Here is a 24,997-nt window from a genome sequence, read left to right as displayed (position 1 = left end):
ACAGCAAAGCAACGCCCACATGGTTCTAAGGCATTGTATGTATATGTGTGTGAACCTTTATATGTAAGTAGGATGTGTGTGTGTGTGTGTGTGTGTGTGTGTGTGTGTGTGTGTGTGTGTGTGTGTGTGTGTGTGAGACCTCCTGCTGACCAAAGGGTCGTAAAAGCAGGAAGCTTACATCAAAAGAAGCAGATCTTCCAGATAGGATGCATCTGCAATAAAACACTATAGCCCCTCACCCAGAACCTCGAGAATCTGGGGAGGGGGACTGTGAAATTCCTTTCATCCCACAGTTAAACAATATAGAAATGGATGGTAAGCATAAAAATGACAAACATTTAACAATTCACTCTGACACAGATGTTAATGCAAGTTAGTGTGAGTGGACATGAAAAGGGTGTAGCGGATTCTTATCTGGTGTGAAGTTAATACAGCCATGGAGTGATGTCGGGGGTCGCGGTAAAGCTGTCCATCCACGTACAGCCGGTCCACAGCGATGACAGCGCGGGAGCCCTTCTGGATGAAGCCGCGTCAGATTGGGAAGAGGACCCTGCGTCGTTCCCGGATCTCTTTTCGGAACTGGTCGTTCACGCTGAAGTCTGTTCCTTTTAATTCCCTGCCGCGGCTTTTCACCTGTTCCTTTTCTTTGAAGTGGCCGAATTTGGCCACAATAGGACGTGGTCTCCCGGTCGCAGCCCGCATAGGGCCGATGCGATGTACCCTATCAAAGGCGATGTTCTTCATCATGTCCTCTGGCAGCTTCAGGTGGGTTTTGATGAAGCTTTTCTGTCTCTTTTATTTTTTTATTTTCTCTATTGAGCTGGGTAACATTTTCTGTGAGACATTTCACCGACTCCCTTAGCGTGGCATTTTTAGCAGCAAGCGTTTCCACCTGTTGCTGGCTGAACTCCAGGGATTCTCGCAAGGATTTAAATTCCCGGTGAAGAATCTCCACCAAGCATCAAAACTGGACAATCACTTGTCGATTGACTCCAGTATGTCGGCAATATCTTTGTCGGCTGGCGATGTGCTGGGGGAATCTGCCGGGCGAAGTCTTTTCGACGAGGGTGTCTCAGATTTGGCCGGGGAAGCTGCACTCTGAGCCTTCTTCATCACGAGATCCTGGAAGCACTGATCGATATAATCTTGGAGAGCCTGTAAACTCTCCCCGTTGTTCTCCAGGGTGTTGGAGATGATTTAGACAAATATTGTTAGTTATAAGACAATTGATAAGTGTATTTGGTAATACTGAAGCTTAAAGGAATTTGTTCAATTCTAAACTACCATTCGCTTTAATTTTCCGCCAAAATCTCTGGCGTCTGACGTCAGTTACAACATGAGTCGCTTACCTTGTCCGTCACTTCCGTCACGTCCTCACTTCCCGTCCTGTGTCCCTCCCTTCCTTCCCTCCCCATCTCTAGCTGCCTCCCTCTTCCCGCTCCACCACAATCACCCACACATGCAGGACCTTGGGGTAAGGGTGTGTCACCAGGGTGCAGAGGAGGCATCCCCCCCTCTGTTCCCTTCTGGCTGCCTGTGCCTCAATTTTATCCCACAATTTAGACATTCACATTACTCACACTCTCATTACACATACATATAGGATCTTGGGGGTGGGCACGCTACACGGTTTCCAAAAGACCATCAGGGTCTACAACCTCCCCCCTGGCGTCGTTGCCCACCTCTCAATTTTAAATACATGTAGACATTGAGGGCTATCAGGAGGGGCTATGCGCTTACCTGCTGCTCTCTGGCAGGTAGCTCCATGCCCTCCTGGGTTTTCAATGCACCTTAGAACACACATACATCAACACTACATATGAGCGGGCGGAGGGAGGTTTGGAGTCTTCACACACCCCCGTTCTCTGCGGCCCGCTGGAGCAGGGGGGCTGGAAGGAGGAGTTGGCCGTTTGATTGGGGTCTGGAATGTGGGGCCTCCCTGCTGCTGCCGAGCCGGGGCAGTCTCCTTCTCTCCGCCCCAGGGAAAAGGGTAACACTACCTGGGTCTGGGTGCAGTCTCCCCCTCCGGAGGCAAGGGTACCTAGACCTGTGGCTTAGAGTACGCTTGAGGAGTGTGATTGTGTGTACAGTGTGTGTACAGTGTCTCTTTATGTCTGTTTCCACGTTGGGTGAGTGTTGAGTAATTGCACATGAGAGCATGAGGGTGGGAATATATGTTTGTATCTGTGTGTGCCTGTATGTCTGTGTCTATATGTCAGGTCGGGTATCAGACGCCACCTCTCTAGGGACATCTCAGGTCTCTTGTGTTCTGAGGGCCTCTGGATGTCTGGAGTCTTGATCTCCTCCATACCTGCTTCATACCCTGGAGGACTGGGCTGTGGCCCCCCACACCCTCTAACAGATCATCACATGAAGGAACCTTTTAAATACAAGCGCGCTCATGCTCACAGGTGTACACACGGGGACTCACACACGCTAACTACACCCTTTTTGGCTCCTACCTCAAAGCACACTGTGCGCTGTCGATCTTACGTGCTGTCCAATAATGTTTAATATTTAGTTTTTACTGTTACATTCCCATAGATCATCGTGATGTTGTTTATTATGTTGCTCTTTTTTTTCTGCTTGTTTTCTTTTTTCTTTCTCAACAGGTGATCCAGGTGATTGATATATGTATTTTTTGTCTGCTTATTTTGTTGTTTTTTGCCCTTTATTCCCATCCCTCTTCCCTGTTGTTTTTCTTTCCCTTTCTTTCTCCCCTTTCTTTTCCCCAGTCAAGTCTGTCCCGTATTTAACAAGTGAAAATAAAATAAACAATAAAAGGGGAATCAAATAGACCATTACGGCAAGGCTGGGATGGTCCATTTGGTAAAGTAAATCCATTGGGCATCTTTCTTCGCCTTTAGACAATAATTCTGATGGCAAAAGAGCCAAACGGGACCAGCGCAAAAAAAAAAAAAAAATTTATGGGGGCCATGTTTCAATATTCGTGTTTTTTTTTTGTTTTGCTATTTATTTTATTGCAAGTAATATTGTTATCGCAATATTGATCACAGTTATCGCACATCGCAGGTTTTCGTAATATCGTGCAGCCCTAATGTCTAACCTTTAAGGCAAAAGCTCCAACTCAGTAAGCATCAACTGCCTTAGCTTTACATACAGATCCACTGTATGAAACACATCATCTGAGAAGTCCAGGTTATGTTCTGACATGGGTTCTACACAGAGATGAAAGACATCCTCTTCACATGGAAAGTCTTTGAACATGTATTCTTCAAGGCAGGCTTCAACTTTGTCCATATCGACATGTTTGAGACAGTCCCTTGTGTCACGGTTTGCGGGTGCAAGCCGTGTGGAAATAACTTAGGACCAGGCAGCGGCAGCTCAAGTCCAGGTGAGAATTTATTAACAATGGACACACAAACAACGAGGCACTGGGAACAAGGAACTGGAACCTAAACTGGGTTAAACTAACAAAACAAACCAGAAACGAAGATGCAGGGAGGTCCGAGGAAACACACATGGAGAGACGCAGGGAGACCGAAGGGAAACAACACAGACGAACCAGCAACGAGGACGAGGTAACACACACTATAAATACACACGCCAGGAATCAGGGGAAGGGAAACAGGAGGGGAACACACCTGGAAGACATCATAACTGACGAGGCAGGGGAAAACGTAAACAGAACACACTGACATAAGACACAGACCGTCACAATAAAACAGGAACTACACATACAAGGACACACACGGGCCGAACAGAGTAAACACTAAACAGAGGAAGAACAGAACCAAAATCACACTAAATAGAAAAACACAAAACGCTGGGTCAAACGGACCCAGGATCATGACACCTTGTACCATAAATGTCTGGGAGGATGGTTATAAAAGATGGTTGGCCATGAGGACTTTGGGAGTTGTGGACTGGGCGTATTCTGTGGTCATTCCAGGCTAAAGCAACTTCATTTAATTCTTCCTAGATGAAAAAAAAATGCACAAAAGAAACATTTTCAGGCATACAATATCCAAATGTTGTATGGAAATGCACAACTAACTTCTGCATTGATTTTCTTAGCTTACACGCCATTGATGTCATTAATGTAGCTTTGAGCTACATTAATGATATCTGTACGATACACTATAACGATACACTGGCTTCATAAGATTAGCCGCCATCTTTCAATGCGTTGATTTCCTGTACTTGCTCCGAATATGACGTACTCTCTTTCTGGCTCATTGTCTGTAAAGTACAAATATCGTTGCATGTGTGCCACATGGACGTTTTCTGTTCCTAGATCTAACCTCACTCGATCAGGGCAACCACCATGTTGAATCATGGCATTCATGAAGTAGCCAGCAATACTCTGGGGTCATTATTTGTCTTATAAGCGTCTAGCCATATAACACAAAATTTCGAGTTGCTAAGTCAAAATTTCGAGTTACTCAGTCGAAATTTCGAGAAAGATAACTTGAAATTTAGAGTTAAGGATCCTTTTTTTTTTTTCTTAGTGGCGGAGACTGGTTTCCATACAGAGTGATGGTGTCTGAAGTGGACCTATTGGGCCGGCAGTCATACTGCAGGGGATCCAGAGTGTCTGTGATGTTGCTCTGGATGTAGGCCAGCACCACTCTCTCAAAGCACTTTGCAATGATTGGAGTGAGTGCAACTGGTCTATAGTTGTTCAGGCAGGTGGCTGGGCTTTTCTTGGGGAGACTCATAGTTTACCCAGTTTGATCCTTTTTCAAGATTACAGACAGTTAAAGTCTGTGGTGAAGTGTATCCTGCAATCATAAGAGCAGGGCATGCAGAAATTTTTTTTCACCCAGCAGTGCCAAAATAGTGTTTTTTTAAGCACATGTCATTCATTCATCAGCTATGAATGAATGAGGGAGTGCTGCATGAAAACAGATGAAAAACACAAATTTGGTTAAGAATCTTTTTAGTTACAAAATGTTAAACTAAGGAGTGACAACATCCAGTTCTGAGAAAGTACAGATATTCTTTACTTGGGTTGAAATACAGGATAGCAGTGTTAAAAGTTGTCAAAGTAAAACTTGAAATCTTGAATCAACCTTTTTACTCAATTAAAAGAGAAAAAGTAAAGGCTCTGAAATGTACTGAAAATGAAAAATAGCTCCTGAAGGTCAACGACTATCGACTTTTGTGCAAAGGTAATGAAACCTTTTGCTAAAAATATAATAATAAATTATTAGCAGTACATGAGAATACAAATGTTATTCAAAACTAAATTCTAATTCTAATAAATGTGCTCAGCTTGAATCTGTTAAGTAGGCTCCATAAATAAAAAACAATATACAAAAGAAAGTAGTGCTGACAGCACTGATCTTGTTAAAATGACGTCAACGCCATAAGCGCATTAACGTGGCAAATCTCCGTTAGTGAGTTAACGCGGATCAGCGCTAAAGAAAAGCAATTTTCTCTTGCATCCACAAAGAGAAAAATGAGTACATTGAATTAGAATCAGAATACTTTATTAAGCACTGAGGAAATTATGTAAGAAATGATCGAGTTCCCAGATTGAAACCAGGAATCTTTTGATCTGCAGTCAAATTGCTCTACAAGTGAGCTATATCCCAAGATGAAAGTCAGATGTGACATTTAACATGTGAGGAAACCCTAAGAACAGTTTTAGTGGCTCAGCCTGGGAGAAAGAGTTCCAACTTACAACAGTTTCTATTGTGAGCTCTGGTAGATTTACAGGCTTTGTGTCCAGAGTTACTTCAGTAGCTGCTTTGTATTAAGAATTTTTATCTAAGGTTTTAAGTAAACAATGATCTGGGTTGAATGTCAGGCAATGTATTGTTGCATCTGTCTTTCCATAATGTGGATGTGTTTTTTCATTAAAGAGGCATATTTAATTAAAAATAAACACATTACACTGAGTTAGTAAAGCTAAAAACAATTGACCAATTTTGTTAGTCATTTAATTTTAAATGCATCTATTAGGTATTGTATTGAAGTCATTTATGTTCTTTATGGGGCTGCAGTTAATATTTCATGTCTTCTTAAACATGTTAAGAAGACATGACTCACAAACCTTGTAGGACTTCTTACTCCCAATACTGTAAAATTCCCTGTATACTTTATAATGACTCTAAATGGAGTAATTTTAGTTCTTTAAGCAGCTTTATATTTCCTCCAGCTAAAAGAAATCAGTTTGTCAAGGTGTGTGTGTGTCAGGCAGAGTAGGGCCCAAAAGCAGGTCTCAGAAAACAGGACTTAAAACTCAAAAACAGCTTTATTGTTGAAAACTCATAAAATAAGAAAATATGAGCCAAGTGCAAATTATCTAAGAAGTATCATACAGCAAACCCACAAAGTGAAACACCCAGGTTAAAGGTAAACACAACATAGAAGAAAGGACAAGGCATACAGACAAGGAAACTAGGGAGATCAGGGAACACAGCTGAATAGAATTTGAATAACTAGACAAGAAGAAGCATAACCGAACATAACACACTTCACTAGCTGGGCCCACGTCCTCATTTTAAGTTTGACAGCAAAGGTGAATGACTTGGACATGAATTGAGCTGTGGTTTGGGGAAAGCCTTGAAGGGGACTGGAGGCAGCTCCTGGCCCTGCCAGATCCCCATGTACTAAAGAAGTTAAAGAATTGAAAGAGGGAGGGAGGGAGGGAGGGTGGAGCACATAAACGAGAATGAAGCTTGTAGAACTGGAGGAACCTATATAGATGAGAACTAGAAGGAGCTTGTAAAACTAGAAAATATCAAAACAAAACAGGAGGTGACTAACACTGAGACCAGGACTAAAAAAGAGTAACTTGACAGAATTGGGACACAGACAAGACAATGAAAGACACGACAGATGTGGGGGCAAAAATGAGGACACAGAAAGGTTAAAAAAACACAGAGACAAGACACACAAGTAAGTAGTCACAGGGCAAGAGGCGTAGCAGACCTTGGATAGCTCACCAGTTTATTGCAGAGAGAGACACGAAACCATTGACACTCACATTCACACCTATGGCCAATATACCATCACCAATTAACCTAACCCCACTAAGTGCATGTCTTAATGGACAATCAATGGAAGCTGAATTACCCGGAGAGAACCCACACAGACACAGAGAGAACAGGCAAACTCCACAAAGAAAGCCTCCAGTTATGTGGTGGATGTGAACAAAGGACCTTCTTGCTGTGCTTGCTGACATGGCTCTTGAATATCATCAGTGGTGTAGGTTTTATCCTTACGGGTGGACTCAGTGTTACTTTGGCTTTTCAGTCCCTGATTCTGGCTCCGTTCTTTGATACAGCTTTATTATTTTTCTGTTGTGAAGGTCTTTCCATGTATTCTTCTCCAACTTGTAGTCATGGTTGGCATAGAAAATTACTCTAGTTTTAATGTACTTCTGAACATAGTAGTTGGAGTATTTCATGTAGTCATCAGTCATGAATCCATATGCATCCACCTGAGGATACAGAAAGAGAGAAAGAAAAAAATCCTTACTTCCAAGATATAGTTTGCAGAATACCTTAATACAGTTCCCATCAAGAAAAACAACAGCAACAATGACAATAATAATATGTCATAATATTAATTATTAAAATAATAATTAATAAAAGTGCTTAACAGCTCAATTCCAGAAGACCGATGGTTGCTTCTTGCACATTATTTTTCATATTATAAACGCCTCATACCAACAAGCAGGACATCGGCTTGGAGCATTGATGACTTAAGCTTGATTTTTTTAGTCACAGTGCCTGGGCACAATCATTTAGTTGAGCACAAAAAAACTGTTAAAAAAACCCTCCTGCACCAGGATTCTCTGTGCAACAAATGTACAAGAGAATGGCTGAAAAATCAAGGTGTTGCAATGGCCCAGTCAACGTAAAGAAATGCTTGCAAACTTTAATGAACTGAAGCAACATTGCAAAGATGAGCGGGACAAAATTCCTGAACAACAACGTGAGAAACTTTGGTTATTGCTGCTAAAGACGATTCTACAAGGTCCTGAATCATGTTGAATAAATGATTACTTGGTCTAATATGTCATGTGATGTTGTTGTTCATCTGGGTTTATATTTACGTAATTTCAAGATTGCTTTTTTTTCCTAGATTCACTTGTTTTGTGATTTGACTGTGTGTTAAATAGCTTCTTTTCATGAAAGAGCTTTCATCAGGCTTTCAGTCTGTGTATTGTGTATATAGGTGTGGAAACCAAGACCTCTCGCACTGAAATGTAATGGTAATATTAACTCACTGTGTCACAAGTATGCAAAGCCAGGAAGAGAGCGAATGCTCCATTGGTTGGTCTGACTATTGCCCAGAATCTTTTATTCAGATTAGGTGACTTTAGGAACCTGTGGATGAAAAAACAAATAAACAAACAAAAAAAATGCTTCAATGGAACATTAAAAGAAAAACAAAACAAAACAGATTAAAAGACTATATATAAAACCTGAACATTGACTATTTAGCTAGAACAGCTTCATAAAAGGCTGTAAATTATCCAAATATCTAGGGGGCCACTAAAAATATTGGGGTTGCACCAAAAACAGAATTTCCAGTTTTAGTATGCGGTCGTTAAATGTAGGCAAAAATGAGAGAGACGTGTCACAGTCTGGGTTGGCAGACTGTGTGGATTTTGATTTGTGGGGACCCAAATGCAGACAAACGAGAAGCGAGACTGAACTTAACAGAAAGCGTGCCTCTATTGCGGCTCGTGACAAACCAATCAAACAAGGAAAGCAACAAGACGAAAGCTAACATGAAACCTAAACTGGGCAGAACTGAATACATGAGACCTGGAAAAGTACTATAAAAATACTGGAAGGGTTAAGAGCCGATCTGAAAATGAAAGAAGGAAAACTTTCACAATAAATACACATGATGGTGACGAGGGAAGTGGAAACACACGGGGAACACAGTTGGGAGGAGTTAATCGAGACAGGAGGAAGCAAAACAGAACACACTAAACACAGGACGCAACACTGTCAAAGTAAAACACTAAGATGCAGACAAGAACACACGGCCTGAGGCCGGGAGGAAGGAACCCAAAGGGGAACAAGAAAGACTGGGGAGACAAACGGAGGAGACACAAAGAGGGAAATACGGAACAATTAAGAAAGACAAGACATGGAGGGGGAGAGAGAGAGAGAGACAAGATGGGCTGGGGAAAACGTATACGAAAGCACATGACAGAGAGGGAAGAGATGGAATAAAACACAAGGAGGGAAACGTAAACAGAAAAAGGAGACGAGGCACATTGACAAGAAAACATGGAAACAGAAATAAAACTAAACATGGAAGCAAAACCAGGACTAAACTCAACACTAAATAATAGAAACCTAAAACATTACAGCACAAAGAACAACCATAAACTCAAAATGCTGGGTCAAAAGACCCAGAACCATAAAAAAAACATAAAAAAAAGAATTATGCCTAGCTAATTTCCTGCTATTAAAGTTGATATCAGTGAAAATAGGTACATATGAAAACCAAATAAGATTTTGAAATCCATAATGTATTTCAATTGAATGACTGAAAGTCCCAACCATCACTTTAATGATTCTCAACAGAGCCGAGCAGAAGCTCAGAAGATTCACTCTCCCAGAATGGAGTTAACTTTAAGAGCAAACTTGTTCAGGAAAGACAAACAATTATTAGATGATGGAAGAGTGTGAACTGTTGCCTGTTTCTATGTTGGCCCTGGGATGCACCAGTAACCTGTCCAGGTATGGAACCAGCTTTTCTGCAACCTTATTACATTATTACCAACATAGGTACATTTTAAACCACAAATAGTCGGTATAGTATGCTCATAGGAGTCTGACCTGTTCCTCACGTATCGGAGGAAGTCCTGGTGGAGAACGTAGAATCGGCTCTCATTGTACTGCCCTGAATAGTAGGTCCCTGGCCTGGTGAGGTGAAAACACAAGAGAGGGGAGGGATAATTGATATTATTAATTTGAGTTTTTTTTTAAATAAAAGGCAATACAATTGTCCATTAAAGCCTAGAAGAAAAAGTAGATAGCAACTCAAGTTGTTTTAGCTGTTCCCAGAGTGCATTTGTAGAGTACTAACAACAAGGCACCCGTGAACACCTCACTTGTGGGTGTAATCAGCAGTGACATGTAAGAGCCACGAGGAAGGCCCTGGATTTTTACCGGTTAGACAAAACACAGCTGGTAAATTGTCTCTAGTTCTCCACTCACACCTCTGAGCTGAGAAGGCTACTCTTAAAAGATTGTCTTATGACACTATAAACTAATTATAAAAACTGAGATTTGTCAGAGCAGGAGAAAAAATAACTATTACATAATTACTTATTGATAATCACCATTTCTTGTGGTGTGGGCCACTAAAGCTCTCGTTTCCTTTGAAAAGACCCTCGAGCCATTGGAAATCTCTCATTGCCTCAGGAATCAGCACATATTTTATTCCCTGCCAAGAGAAAAATTATGGAGAGAAATAATCTTTAGTTTGTGGACAGCATAAAAAATATCACAGTGTTGTCTTCTAAGTTTTACTACCTCATCATGAGGTGCAGATTTGTATCCATACTTCCCAAAAATATAACGTGATGCGGTGATGGAGTGCTGTGTATGAACGTACACTGATGTTCTATTTCCTACATCTTCCTCATAACCTTTGGTAACGGCACCGTTCATCCTGCCAAACAGACAAAATACAGAAAGTTGATCTTTGCTTCAGTTTACATTGATTTAATTGTAATGTTCAAAATCAGTCTCTAGTTAAAGCAACAGCATTCAAATTGAAGGAAGTGTGATATACCTTTCTTCTTATCATGCTTTTCCTTAGTTTCTGTCATATAGCAGCCTTTGTGCAAGTATTTCCTTTATTGTGCAATAAAAAAACCTGTCCAGCTGCACATTGCACCACTATTTTGCTGTTCTGACACACACAACTAAAATGACCTGATTTTAGTTCCTAACAATTCCAAGGAATTGGGCTACTGGAAACTGGCTCCCAACACAAACCAGTTCTTGATCCCCAACCGTAACTTTGAGTTTGTCAGCATTTCGAGTTAGTAAATCTCAGACCAACACTAACATTAACACTAACCCCCAAATCTAACCTTAATTTTATGTTAGTAAATCATAATCAAAATTACCTACTTAACTGAAATCTTTAAGTTGGTAATATAGATGGCACTTTTTTTCCCTTTTTTCAGTGGCTAAAACAAACTTCCATCATTATTAAACTTTTGAATTGTGGTTCTAAACTTGTATATATATGTGTGTGTGTGTGTGTAATTGTTTGATTGAGTCATTACTGATTGCGCAGATTGGATATTGCAAAAGTTACTGCATAGGGGACATACAAGTGTTCATTTATTATTGCAACAGCCCTGGGGTATACATTGTTTTTCAGAGCGGAAAACTCAAACAGATTTATTTTTTGTTATATATTATATATTATCCACTTGGCCCTTACTCAGAGTTTCTGATTTTCTCAGACTTTTTATATGCTTTAGTGCTCAGCTCAGATAAAATATAAAAGACCCACCCACCACTTTAATCACACTCTAGATTGTGTTCTGACATGTGGCATAAAAACTGAGCATCCCTTATTGCTAGGTTTCAAAAATGGCGGTTTTAATTTTTATGAATGAGACCTTCTTATGACTCATCAAGGGATGCTACTGACCAGCCAATCAATGACATGCAGTCTGACGACATCATATTTTGGTACCTGCTTGGATTTCTTGGAACCCCAGGCGAGCAGGTACTAAAAAAGTACCTGGTACCAGGAACTATGCACTAATGGAAAACCTTGAAAACCGTGACGAATTGATTCGAGTAGGTACTAATGGAAAAGAGAGTAAAAATTCATTTTTTTTTGCCCCATTCCTACAAGTCTGCTCAAAGAAGTCCTACCATTAATAATGGTTCAATCTTAAATATGATCAACCTATATCTATTAATGGACTATGACCCATATGCCTTCAAGCTGGTGATAATTAATAATTAAACCACTACTTAAAAAGTCACTTCACCTAGCTGTCTTAGCTAATTATTGGCCAATCCCCAATATCCCTTTTATGTAAAACATTCTTGAAAGAGTTCTTGTCAAACAGCTAAGAGATCATCTGCCGAGGAATGATTAATTTGAAGAGTTTCAGTCGGGTTTCAGAGCTCAGCACAGAAACAGCTTTAGTGAAGGTTACTAATGTTACCTTTATGGCTTCTGACGGTTTGCTTGTCCTGCTCGACCTCAGTGCAGTGTTCGACACTGTATTTTATTACGGAGATTAGAGCATGCTGTAGATATTAAAGGTACTGTGCTGCAGCGGTTTGAATGATATCTACATAATAGTTCCACAGCATTCTGTGCTATAACAAGGAGATTAGAATTGGTCTTACATTATACAGGGATATTATGAGAATACATAGTATGTATTTTCACTGCAATGCAGATGATACCAAACTTTATCTATCCATGAAGCCAGATAACACACACCAATTAGTTAAACTGCAGGAATGTCTTAAACATATAAAGATCTGGATGACCTCTAATTTTCTGCTTCTAAATTCAGATCAAACTGAGGTTATTGTACTCGACCATAAAAATCTTAGAAATATGGTATCTAACCAGATGCTTACTCTGGATGGGATTACCTTGGCTTCCAGTATAGGGGTGGGTTTTAATAATCGATTCATCGATTAAAATCGATTCTGGCTTGGATAACGTGAAATCGATTCATTAAAATCCTGAATCGATTTTTAATATAAATTTATTTTGCCCGAAACGCCAGAATCTCAGGTGAAACCTCACAAAATTTCAACAACCACCAAACAGCTAAGACGGTAAATGAGAGCAGGTACACGGACTCTGCACAAAGACGTAAACACAGCGCGGACCCGCGGATCAGAATCAGTGAGATGTTGCCTTTCTCACCTAGCTTTAAGCGGCTGCGCGCGCTCCCGCGGACGGCAATCACTTTCTGGCAGACAATCGCTTTTTGGCACAACAACTGCACGGACACGGCCGGGGCTGAAAGCCGACAGCTCGCTGATTCTGATGTTTCGGCGGGTCCGCGCTTTGTGTTCACGCCCCTTTTGCGCTGATTCTAAAGCTGTTAGTTTTATCTCTCTCCAAACTACGGAGCCCCGCAGGGGACATGGGAGAAAAAAAAAATTTAAGACGGACTTTTGCGAGATCTCGCAAAAGTAACTCGGGATCTCGCAAAACTATTGCGGGATCTCGCAAAACAAACTAGGGATCTCGCAAAACTATTGCGAGATCCCGCAAAACAAACTCGGGATCTCGCAAAAGTTTTGCGAGATCTCGCAAAAGTAACTCGGGATCTCGCAAAAGTTTTGTGAGATCCCGCAAAAGTTGAATTCCAACAATGGCGGCAGCTACTTAGTCGTAATATTACTCTTTCTGGGTCACAAAATAAACTTTTAAGATATTTTGAGGCGTGAATGTAGCTGTGTAAATGTCAAATATCTGCTCGGTTTACAAGACATCACATATTGGCAAAAGTGCTCCGACGTTTTTCGGAGATCTGACACCCACCATCTCGAAGCTAACGGGAGGTCGAGACCTACTACAGCCGGGAGGAACACCGCTCTCCCGGCACGTCGTGCCTCGACCTCCCGGTCGGCCTCGACCTAGCGGCCTCCGAATGCGGCTAAAACTTTTGCGAGATCTCGCAAAACTTTTGCGAGATCCCGAGTTACTTTTGCGAGATCTCGCAAAACTTTTGCGAGATCCCGCAAAAGTCCGTCTTAATTTTTTTTTTCTCCCATGTCCCCTGCGGGGCTCCGTACCAAACAATATTGACCAAACCAGCAGCCAGTGGCGGTCCTAGCCTGTTTGGCGCCCTGGGCGAACACTCCCTCTGCCCCCCCCCCCCCCACACACACAAAACATGTTAAGGATTGTACATTAACATAAAACTGTTGTCCACACACACATATGAAGAGAGAGAGAGAATATGCTTAATATGCAAACGGCTACCAAACAGCCATCATAATTCGTCATACAATGAGAACAGGACAAATCAACAATTGACAATGACTAATTAATATTAAGATCTGTAACATAATGTATTGTTTGGAGTTTAGTCTGTTACTGTTACTATTTTTACCATTTCTTCTTGGGGCAACTGTAACCCACATTATTTCCTTAGGGATTAATAAAGTATTCTGATTCTGATTGTTTCAGGATGACCTGCCATTATCCAATGACACATCTGTTTACCTGTATCATTTGTTCGTTTCTTCTCCTCTTCTTTTCTCTTTTTTCTAAACTGAGCACCTGATAGCTTTGAGCTTTTCTTGTCCATCTTCCATTGGTTTTAATTTTGCACTCCAGTATGAACACCCATCCCTCAACCAGAGGATCACCACAACATAACCTAATAGACCTACACCTTAGTTCACAGATTAACTTTGTCTAGGGTGTATTTCTGGGATTTCACACAACCCAGGATTCAAATCATGAATACATAATGGGCTTGGATTTACAACATTATGAATGAAATGTGCTCTATTTGGAAGCAGCAGGTCTCCCTCCCCTTTCGACGGATTATGTGTGAGACTTTAAATCATCAAACTGTAAATTATAAATTGTTATTGATCCCTTTACCCCGAGTCCTAAAGTGTATATTTATTTTCTTACTCTACTATATTTATTGTTCGTTTATTTGCACTGCTGTAACTGGAGCCTCGTCGTCTCGTCTCTTTATATACTGGACTGTATGTAGCGGAGATGACAATAAAGTTTACTTTGACTTCAGCAGCGCGCAGGCGCACCGAGGGTGATAGAATTTCGAAAAAACATCGGTGCAAATTATAAGTCTGTATCACAATGTCCGGTGTTTTCGTGTTTGTTGTTTTGTTTTTATTTTGTTTTATTTTGCGAGTTGGTTATTAGATGCTGCTCCAGCCAGCCAGAGAATCCCCGCCGCCCGCCCTCTCCTCCCTGTGCCATAAGCAGCAGGCGCACCGCATAAACGGAGGGCGCCCTTACTCCCAGCAAATGGGCGATAGAAAACCAATTGGTGCCTATGACATTCCCAATATGCGCTGGCTGCCGTCGGGCAGCATGAGTACTGAGCATTTTTTTTTTTTTTTGCCGATGCCCGTGATGCCGCCCTCCATCACGATGCCGCCCCGGGCAACCGCCCGTGTCGCCCGTATCTAAAACCGCTACTGCCAGCAGCAAAAGAAGATCCAAACTACGCTTCACATAAACATCGTCATGAAATCACTCTGACTTTTACTGTTTTGCTTCCACCACGATAAAATCACACTTCATGCACAGCTCTCTCTCTCTCTCTCTCTCTCTCTCTCTCTGTACTTCAAGAACAGTTTCCAGTCTAAAAATCTGTTTTCTGCATTATTCGCTTGCTTGTTACGTACAAGTCTGCCGTTGTTTACAGCGCTGTCGACCACTGTTTTTTTTTTCGAAAAGAAAACCTAATTTCTGCCGTTCAATACTGAACAAATTTAAACTTTTTAAAATTAAGCAAAATGCAAAACGCTTAGCCGTGTCTCTAATAAAACCGCTGTAACGTCAGAGGTAACGTTCATATGTTGATTAATGGTTTTCTTTCGTTTTTGATGTACTGCAGAATATTTTTATAAAATCCCAGGCCAGGAAAACCACCTTCATGTTTTTCTGTGTTTTATCTTCATCTACTTTGACACAAATGCATCTGATGTGACGCTTACACCTTTGATAAAGTCTTGCGTGTATCAGCTTCCTTTTTATAGATACAAAAATATGTAAATGTACTGATCTGAATTATAATATTTCTGACTGTCAAAATTTCCCAGATTCAAATCGAATTTAATTGAATTGAATCGAATCGAATTGAATTGAATCGAATCATGGATCGATTCAATTCGGGACCTTGTGAATCGGAAACTAATCGATTCAAGAAATCAGTGACGATACCCAGCCCTATTCCAGTAACACTGTGAGGAATTGAGGACTTGTTTTCACCAGAATATCTCCTTCGTATTAAAAAAATATGTAGGACTGATTTCTTCCATTTGCACAGTATCTCTAAAATCAGTGACATCCTGTCTTAGAGTGATCCTGAAAAACTAGTACATGCATTTTTTATTTCTGGACTGGACTATTTTAATTCATTAATATCAAAATGGCATCCAGAAACTCTTAGAGGAACATGGCCAGCCAAAAGTTTGTTCCCTGAAACTCAAGCACTTGGGTTATGCAGCAAGTCCACCCATGAATAACTAAAAAAACAGGTTTGTTGAGTTACCTAGACAAAATCTGGACTGCTTTGACATGACCTTAAACAACCTTTAAGGGTGAAGACTCTGCAGTGTGATTGAATTAAAACAATTCTGCAAAGGAGATTGGGGCAAAATTCCTGTTGCCACAAACATGCGATTGCAATTCTTGCTGTAAAGAGTTACTTGAGGGGGCAGTTAACTTTTTCACATTGAGTCAGGTTTAGATATTGTATATTTTTCCAGTGTGAATTTCAAATAATAAATCCTAAAAGTATTTGTCAGATCACTATAGATCTGTTAAAACTGGATGAGCTCAACCCTGCCACCAATTATTCCAGCATACACACGCCTTGACATCTCGACAGATGTTGTGTTTTTAGGTTTAATTAGTTATAACCACACAGAAAACAAAGTCCCTGGAGAGTGTATGTTATGCTGATCCAAAGTAGAAAAACACACTCTGTGTGATACTTTCAACAACTTTATTTAACTTGATCCTAAAGGTATATAATATATTTATGTGGTATTTTTAAATGTTAGATATCCCTAGAGATTACATCAAACAAGTGATTGCTGTGCTCTGCATCAAACTACACTCAGATAGGAATATTTGATCATTAAAATACCCTTCAGCTCAGAGAACATTAATAACAGGTAAGTTTTGTAGCTCTTTCTTACCGAAAAACATAATCATGAGCATCGATCTCTGCACCCACTTTTGAGCCATTCAGAATTCCTGCAGTACCCACCACAGCACAGTGAACACAGCCATCACCACCTGGTTTCGGGAGGAGCAGTGGCTCTTTTGGCTTTGGAATCAGCTTCACTGAAGCCATCACATCTGCAAATGAACAGAAACACATGAGTACATATACTTGAGCTGGTGAATCTGGATTTATTTACAATTAGGAGTCTAACTGAGCTGATTAAACTGATAAATCCCGAACAACTGTTAGTTTGAGAAGGTAAATGGGACTGTCCATCATTTGGCAATGTTTTTCCAATCTTGTCTGGTTTTGTTGAGTCTGTGTGAATTATAGCCTCAGTTTCCCTTTCTTAGCAGACTGGAGCGTCACAGTATCGTCTTCTGGTGCTTCAAATTCAAGTTTCAATGTGTTATGCATTCGAAGCTGCACTTCTGCATACTTTGATTGTAACAAGGTATGCAGATTATTTGAGCTACTTTTGTCTCCTATCAGCCCAAAGCAGTCTGACCATTTTCCTCTGACCTCTGACATCAACAAGGCATTTTCAGCCAGAGAACTGCCACTTCCTGGATATTTTGTCTTTTTTGGATGATTCTTTTTAAGCTCGTTTCCACCTTCTACAATTTATTTATTTATTGTCGTAAATTGTCTTAAAATTTTGATTTTAAGATTACACACACACAGGTCAACTGTCAGGTCAACTGTCCATCCATACCACATAGACGCACACACACACACACACACACACACACACACACACACACACATGAAGTTATCCCATTTCAATTTTCACATAATAACATAATCTTTGACTTATTGATGACAAAACATGTCTTTTCATTTAAGGAAAAACTTGATTATTTTCACCATGTGCATATGTCTAAATGCAATGAGTTGCTGCCTGTGATTGGATGACTACATATTCGCATTAAAGAGCAGTCTAAGAAGTGTCCCTAATGAAGTGACCAGTGAGTGTATCTTAATTTAGTGCTGTATGAATAATTTCATGTCTCTCAATACAAGTTCAGACTTCACTTTCTTTAACTCAGCAGTTCCCAAACCTTTTTTGCTAGGCACCCCTTTACAGGGGATAAGGAATACATACCTTGGCACCGCCATTGTGCAGGTGAAGCCAAAGGCAAGCTATGCTTCATGATATTTTCTAGTCTTTGGCTTGAAAGGAAGTTGGTTCCTTCCAAGCCAAGCATATTTGGAAGCATATTTGTTATTGCTTCACCCTCTGCTTTGCGTTTGTTTGGAGCTCCGTCAAAAACCTGTCCATTATGCTAGCTGTGTCCAAGAATTCTTTTTTTAAAATTTTTTTATTCATACCGCGCCCCCCTGCAATGGCTCTGCATTCCCCACTTTGGGAACCACTGCTTCGTTATTTAATTACTCCTTGGTGAGCATTGACCTTCTTCACCAGGACGTTTGTCTCTGTGATGTTTGAATTAGTGTATTTTATACTATGGAAAACTGTGTATGATGGAAAAAACACTGCTTAAAGGTGCCATCATGTTTTTTTTTTACCACCAGGTCTTTCATTGTCTTTTTATCATGATACTGGGAGCCAGAAATTGGAAGGAAAAAAATGTATTTCTTCTTGCTGATCAGCCTCACACATATACTGATATTTAATCTTGCATCAGTTTCACAAACACTTACCATCATATTTGAACTGCATGAACCCAAAAGGATTGTTAAAATGTGAAAGGCGATTCCACTCGCTCATGTTAATGTTGTCCTTGTGCAGAAACAAACGTATGTTGGGAAGAAAAGCCTTCTTGAAGTTCTCATCCTGAGAGTTTCGCAGTGATTGGGCACATGTCTGATAATCACAGAAATATTAAATCATGAAATCGGTTAAAATGATTTTGTGAAAGCTTTAAACCCCAATGAAACAACAAACACAACAGTTACAGAAATTTGAGGAATGATTAAGAATAATATATTGTAATTAAAGGAATGAAACTGTTAAGAAAACCAGTTAAAGAGAAAATACAGGACAGTTACGCCAGAAGCAACACACTGACTGCATGGCTGAGCACACTTCAGTGTTACCAGCCCACAGCCATCAAGTTAATTACTACATTTATACTGTTTCTGTCATATTGTGTCTTAGCATGCTTACTGTTGGTCTAGGTGGGGCATCCTGGTTATAGACATCATCAAAATCCCACTGAGGAGCCTTTGTGAAATTTCCTCTGTAGAGGAGAGGCATTGGAGTCTCAACCACGGCTCCATGTGTAGAGTATTTTGGCTCTGTCACTGGGTTTGTTTGTGTTAAATCAAGTTTTGCCTGGCTGGCTGTGGTAGACACAGAAGGTGGCACAGCTGGTTTTTCTTTCTGTCCCCAGAGTTTAATATCAAACGAAAAGCTTTGCCATCCAAGTTTGTGTTTTCCTGAGAAAGTTGTCCAACTGAATCTGAAATTAGGCAGAAAAGCATAAACGGCAACAGGACAAAAGGGAGCAAAAAGAAAAGTTCAGAATTAGCAAATCAATACAATGTCTGTTATTATCAATTAAAAAAATACCTTTTTGATAAATATTCCTGGAATAGAATCAAAATCACAAAACTAACTGTCATTACAAGGAGGAATAAAAATATCCTGAAGATTTTGGATGCCATTGCTGTCAAGTGAAGGCTTGCTGTTCAAATAAACACACATATATGTATGCACTTCCTTCTAAATCTGACACGTTTGACACGCTCTCACTGATGTGAATGGGCTGGGCTACACCACAGTTTCCAGACAGATAATCAGTTAAATGTATTCCGACACACAAAGCCACCCACACAGATATTCACAGCAATGTGGTTTATTACACAACCAACTTCAGAAACAAATGTAACTCAGGGTTTATATCACTTATAGCTGCAATATATTTTAAAACTAAAATAAACAGCATTCCTTTATTTTCTTTTAGGATTAGTTCATATATTAAACTGCTCAGTGTGAGAATTGATCCAGTCTAGTTTGGTTTTCCCTTCATGTGGATGACAGGTGGTCAGAACAACAAAAACAAAGCAGTAAAACACAATAAATCAGAAAATTGGGAGAGCACTGTCCAGCCACGTTGAATACTGCAAAAAGTTCATTTGGTGTACTGGAGAAGTTTTTTAGTAGTACAGGGGTCAGGACAGGGGTCTCAGATGGAGTAGAGTTGGAGCTGCTCCTCCATGTCTCCCTCTGACACCTCCCCAAAAGTCTCCTTGTTTTCTTTCAGTAGCTGGAAGATTGGAGCCAGTTGCTCATGCTGCACCCTGGGAAGAAAAGGACAATGTACATTGTCTATTGATTTTATTGTTTATTTTAATATTTGTGTACAGCGCTTTGTGATTGTCTGTCTGTGAAAAGCGCTTAATAAATAAAGTTTACTTACTAGTTTACTTACTTACAAAAGAAATACAGAGAGGTGAAAGATACAAACAATCCAAAATGGCACAATCCACGTTGGATTACTTTCAAAGACTTTATTTACACTATTTAGTTCAATAATATACTCAACACACAACACTCCAAACAGGAATGGTTTTACATGTGGAGGCCACTGACAATTGACTCTATGAGAGCTGGACAGGGCCGTAGAAAGTTATTAACCCATCAGTAGGACCTGTATCTGCTCCGTTGTGGATGCAGGAACAGTATAAGCACTCTCAGAGCCCTACAAAATGAATGAGAGTCCAACTGGCATTTGCCATAGAATACCCGAATCCACCACTGCTGCCCTTTGCTTTTCACAAATGAAAGGAAGTTCCACCTTGTGTCAGATGTGATAGGATCTGGAGAAGCTCAAGAGAACAACATACTGCCTGTAACATCATTCACCATGAGTGGTTTGTTGATGGGTCAGTGATGGTCTTGGGAGGCATATCCATGGAGGGAGGCATGGACCTTTGTAGACTATATAACGGTACCCTGACTGCCATTAGGTATTGGGATGAACTCATTGGACACATTATCGGACCCTACACTGATGCAATGGGTCTGGGGTTCCTGCTGGTGCACCCCAATGCTAGGCCTCATGTGACAGTAGTATGCAGGTAGTTCACGGAAATGAATTAGCCCCTTTTCCATTATTACCTACTCTGTTCGACTCGCCTAGGTTTTCAGGGTTTTTCATTACATTATAGCACCTGGTACCAGGTACTAAAATAGTACCTGCTCAGCCGAGGTTTCAAGCGATCTGAGCAAGTACTAAAATGTGAAGTCATTAGACTGCATGCCACTGACTGGCTAGTCTAATGTGGATGGTGGTCATCATCGATCACCGTGGGCATTGTGGATTGTAATGGAAAACCAATTGATTCGAGTTGTGGCAAGTTGTGGTGAGCTGTGCCGAGCTGATCTGAGTAGATACTAATGAAAAAAGGGGCTATAGATACCACTCACTGCCCCTCTGCTTTGCTGACCTAAATCCAATAGAATATCTCTTTATGTTTCTATCCATTCGACTCGCCAGGTTGTACCTCAGACAGTCCAGGAGCTCGGTGATGCCCAGATCTGGCAGGCGATATCCCAGGAAACCATCTGTTGTCTCATTACGAGCATAAAAACATATGGACTACTGAGTACCATTTTGAAACGGATTGAAATTTTGACATTGTCTAAAGCTTGTCTTAAAAAGTCAACTTTACTTAGACAATGGGGTAACTGCTCTCAGCCAAAAAATCCCTGTAAAACAACATGTTTTTATGCTCTATAAGATTGTTTTCCCTCTTCTTCCAGTGTGTGTCCCATTCTACTTTAGGCTTCATGGTTCATCATGAAAGGACAGATTTAAGAATGGTTTTGACCTTTTTATGCAGCGCTGGATAAGTAAGCATATAAACATGTTTTTAAAATATATATACTTTTAAATGAAGCTGGAAAAGCTTCAGGCCTCAGTCATGGTCCAGCACTTTTCCATCCTTATGTGTAATGAATCCTTAACACCCTCTGGTTAGAGAGGAAAATTGTGTGTGGTTGCTGGGACTCGCTAGGTGATTCGTCGCAAAGAGGGTGCCTTATGAAAAGCCGCCTCCTGATTTCGACTGATAGATTGCTGCAGTTGGCTGTAGTTCAGATGGAAGACGCCAACTTATCTACAAACACTCATTAATGACCTGAGCACTAGTGCGGAAATGGAGAATGATTGACTTCAAAGTAAAAGTTACATCTACAATAAACATGTTTTAAAAAGTGCTTTTACTTTGTAGCCAAATGGTCTTCATTTCAGGTGTTGCATTATTTGATTGTGAGTAGTCGGCAAGTGTTTGCTGACAACTTGGCATCTTTCATGCAAACTATGAGTGCCCAAAGCAATCTGCTTGCCGAACCATACACCTTTTCTATGACCAATTTCACAAACCAAGAGCAAGCAACCTCCAGTCACCACTTCCCAATCAGTCAGGGCACCGTTCAGCTCCAAACAATTTTCAGAGCAGTTTGTTTATGGTGAGAACATGATTCAACCTCAATCCAAGCTACCATATAATTTGCAAATCTGAGATATTTACCTTCCTCTAGTCATCCCATATGCTTTGCATTCTGGGATGCAGCAGTGGTACCATGTGCAGAATACACAAATAGTCAGTGCAGGCTAGCAATAGTTGTAAAATGAATGTAAATTCTTCCTTTTATCCACTAGGCCAGAACATGGCACCTTCTTCCTGTTTTCTTTTCTTGTTGCTCCCACCCTAGACATATGTAGGCAGAATGAACATCCTCACGTGGTTTGCAGTCATGAATTTTGATTCTGCAGACATTTGCTTAGAGATAAAAGAAACCACAACAAAAACCTACAAGGCTACAAACTCATCAACTGATTTGGACCAGCATATTTGAGCTATAGGCATCAACATTTTTACTGCAAATGTTATACTGCTGCTACAACTAAGAGAAAGTAATAATTGTGAACTTCTAATAGGTAAAAGTTATAAAAACAAAGACATTGAATGTCATATCTTTTAGAAAATTGTTTCAATAAAAATTACATTACCAGCATCAATGTGACTTTGTATCAGTTCAGACTGTCTAATATTTAATGACTTATAATAGATTCCTGAATAGTTTATGAGATGACTGGGGTTGCTTGTCTGCACAGGTCCTTGTGTTACATTACACTGACTCCACCGTGTGGCAGAGTAGAGGAAATTCCTGAAAGGATCAAACACTGGAGATACAATCAACACCTGTTGTGACACCTGAGGATCACACGTCTAATGTGGAATACAGGGGCGGCAGGAGAAGTAAGAGTGTGATCAGGTAAGCAACGCTCCACAGTTACATCAGTCGCTTAATGGCCACTGAAGCTTAAAGAGCTGATTAGTCAGAAAACACTGCTGAGGTCAAGACTGAGCAGCTAAACATGGAAGGCTCAGAGTGTCAGTCTAAAGACGCGCAACCACACGTGAGGCAGCACAGGTAAGGTTAGAGGGAGGAGGAGGAGTAGTTACAAAAATATTAAAATAATAACTAAGATATTCTTTACTTGGGTAGAATTACAGAGAGTCGTGTTAAAACTTCTCAAAGTAAAACTTGAAATCTTGAATGAACCTTTTTACTCAATTAAAAGGGAAAAAGTAAAGGCTCTGAAATGTACAGAAAGCAAAAAGTAGCTCCTGAAGGTCAACGACTATTGACTTTTATGCAAAGGTAATGAAACCTTTTGCTAAAAATGTAATAATATATTATTAGTAGTTCATGAGAATGCAAATTTTATTCAAAACTAATTTCTAGTTCCAATGAATGTGCTCAGCTTGAATCTGTTAAGTACGACACAAGGAAAAAAAAACATTATTTCATGTCTTCTTAAACATGTTAAAACATGACTCACAAATCTTGTAGGACTTCTGACTGAAAAACTCTCAATACTGTATAATTCCCTGTATACAGTATAATTACTCCTAAATGGAGTAATTTTAGTTCTTTAAGCAGATTTACATTTCCTCCAGCTAAAAAAAGTCAGTTTGTCAAGGGGTGCGTGAGTCAGGCAGAGCAGGGCCCAATAGCAGGACTCGGGAAACAGGACTTAAAACTCAAAAACAGCTTTATTGTTGAAAACTCATAAAAAAAAGGAAATGAGCCTAGTGCAAATTATCTAAATGAAAAGTACCATACAGCAAACCCACAAAGTGGAACACACAGCTTAAAGGTGAACACAACAAAGAAGAAAGGACAATGTATACAGACCAGGAAATTAGGGAGATGAGAAACACCAGGGAACACAGCTGAATAGAATTTGAATAACTAGACAAGAAGAAGCAAAACAGAACATAACACAAATAAAACTAGAGACTATCAAAACAAATCAGGAGGTGACTAACACTGAGACTAGGACTAAAATATATTTACTTGACAGAATTGGGACACAGACAAGACAATGAAAGACACGACAGATGTGGGGGCAAAAATGAGGACACAGAAAGGTTAAAAAAAACACAGAGACAAGACACATAAGTAAGCAGTCACATGGCAAGAGGCGAGGCAGACCTTGCATAGCTTGCCAGTTTTTCTTATGGTAGTTGGAGTATTTCATGCAGTCATCAGTCATGAATCCATATGCATCCACCTGAGGATACAGAAAGAGAGAAAGAAAAAAATCCTTACTTTCAAGACATAGTTTGCAGAATACCTTAATACAGTTCCCATCAAGAAAACCAACAGCAAAAACGACAATAATAATAGGTAATAATAATAAAAAATATTGTAATGACCTGGCTGGGGTTGTTAGCCAGGTGCATTCAGGGTATTGTGTTGTCTGTGTTTTCTATCGTTCTGCTAGTTCCTATGTGTTTGATTCGCATGTTGTGTTAGTGTTATGTTAATGTAAGCCACAGTGAAGTTGATGTGTGTTCTGTGGAGCGGGTTGAATTGGTATGGTTGGCTGACACCGCGACCCTATGTGGTGGGAGCGTGATAGGGGTTCGGTGTCAGCAGCGTTACAGTGGAGGTAAGAATGTTGAATAAATGACTGGTGTGAACCACTACTGCCTCCTGCTGGATCGTTTGGGGATTACAAGCCTGCTGCTGAGACGCTCGGGGTCGTGCGGTGTATGAGGCACGAGCGCTCTCCATTCGCCGCGAAGTTCAGCGATAGCTGCTAGCGCCCTGCTAGCCAT

At 40.4% G+C, this 24,997-nt stretch overlaps 1 protein-coding gene across 1 annotated transcript; it reads right to left on the bottom strand.

Moving 5' to 3' along the window:
* Positions 1-6,318: 6,318 nt before the first annotated feature.
* Positions 6,319-24,997, bottom strand: LOC116310550 (alpha-N-acetylgalactosaminide alpha-2,6-sialyltransferase 1-like). Its single transcript, XM_039616784.1, has 10 exons — positions 24,896-24,997; positions 24,369-24,447; positions 19,023-19,198; positions 18,557-18,719; positions 16,863-17,025; positions 10,479-10,617; positions 10,289-10,389; positions 9,780-9,854; positions 8,207-8,306; positions 6,319-7,414 (listed from the first exon to the last, which is right to left on the bottom strand). The coding sequence occupies exons 1-10, from the start codon at positions 24,995-24,997 to the stop codon at positions 7,211-7,213; spliced, it is 1,302 nt and encodes a 433-aa protein (XP_039472718.1). The 3' UTR covers positions 6,319-7,210.

The sequence above is a fragment of the Oreochromis aureus genome, linkage group 8 (assembly GCF_013358895.1).
Source record: "Oreochromis aureus strain Israel breed Guangdong linkage group 8, ZZ_aureus, whole genome shotgun sequence".
NCBI classification, from domain to species: Eukaryota; Metazoa; Chordata; class Actinopteri; order Cichliformes; family Cichlidae; genus Oreochromis; species Oreochromis aureus.
Note: the sequence above shows the minus strand (reverse complement) of the source record. Positions and strands in the feature narration are given on the sequence as shown.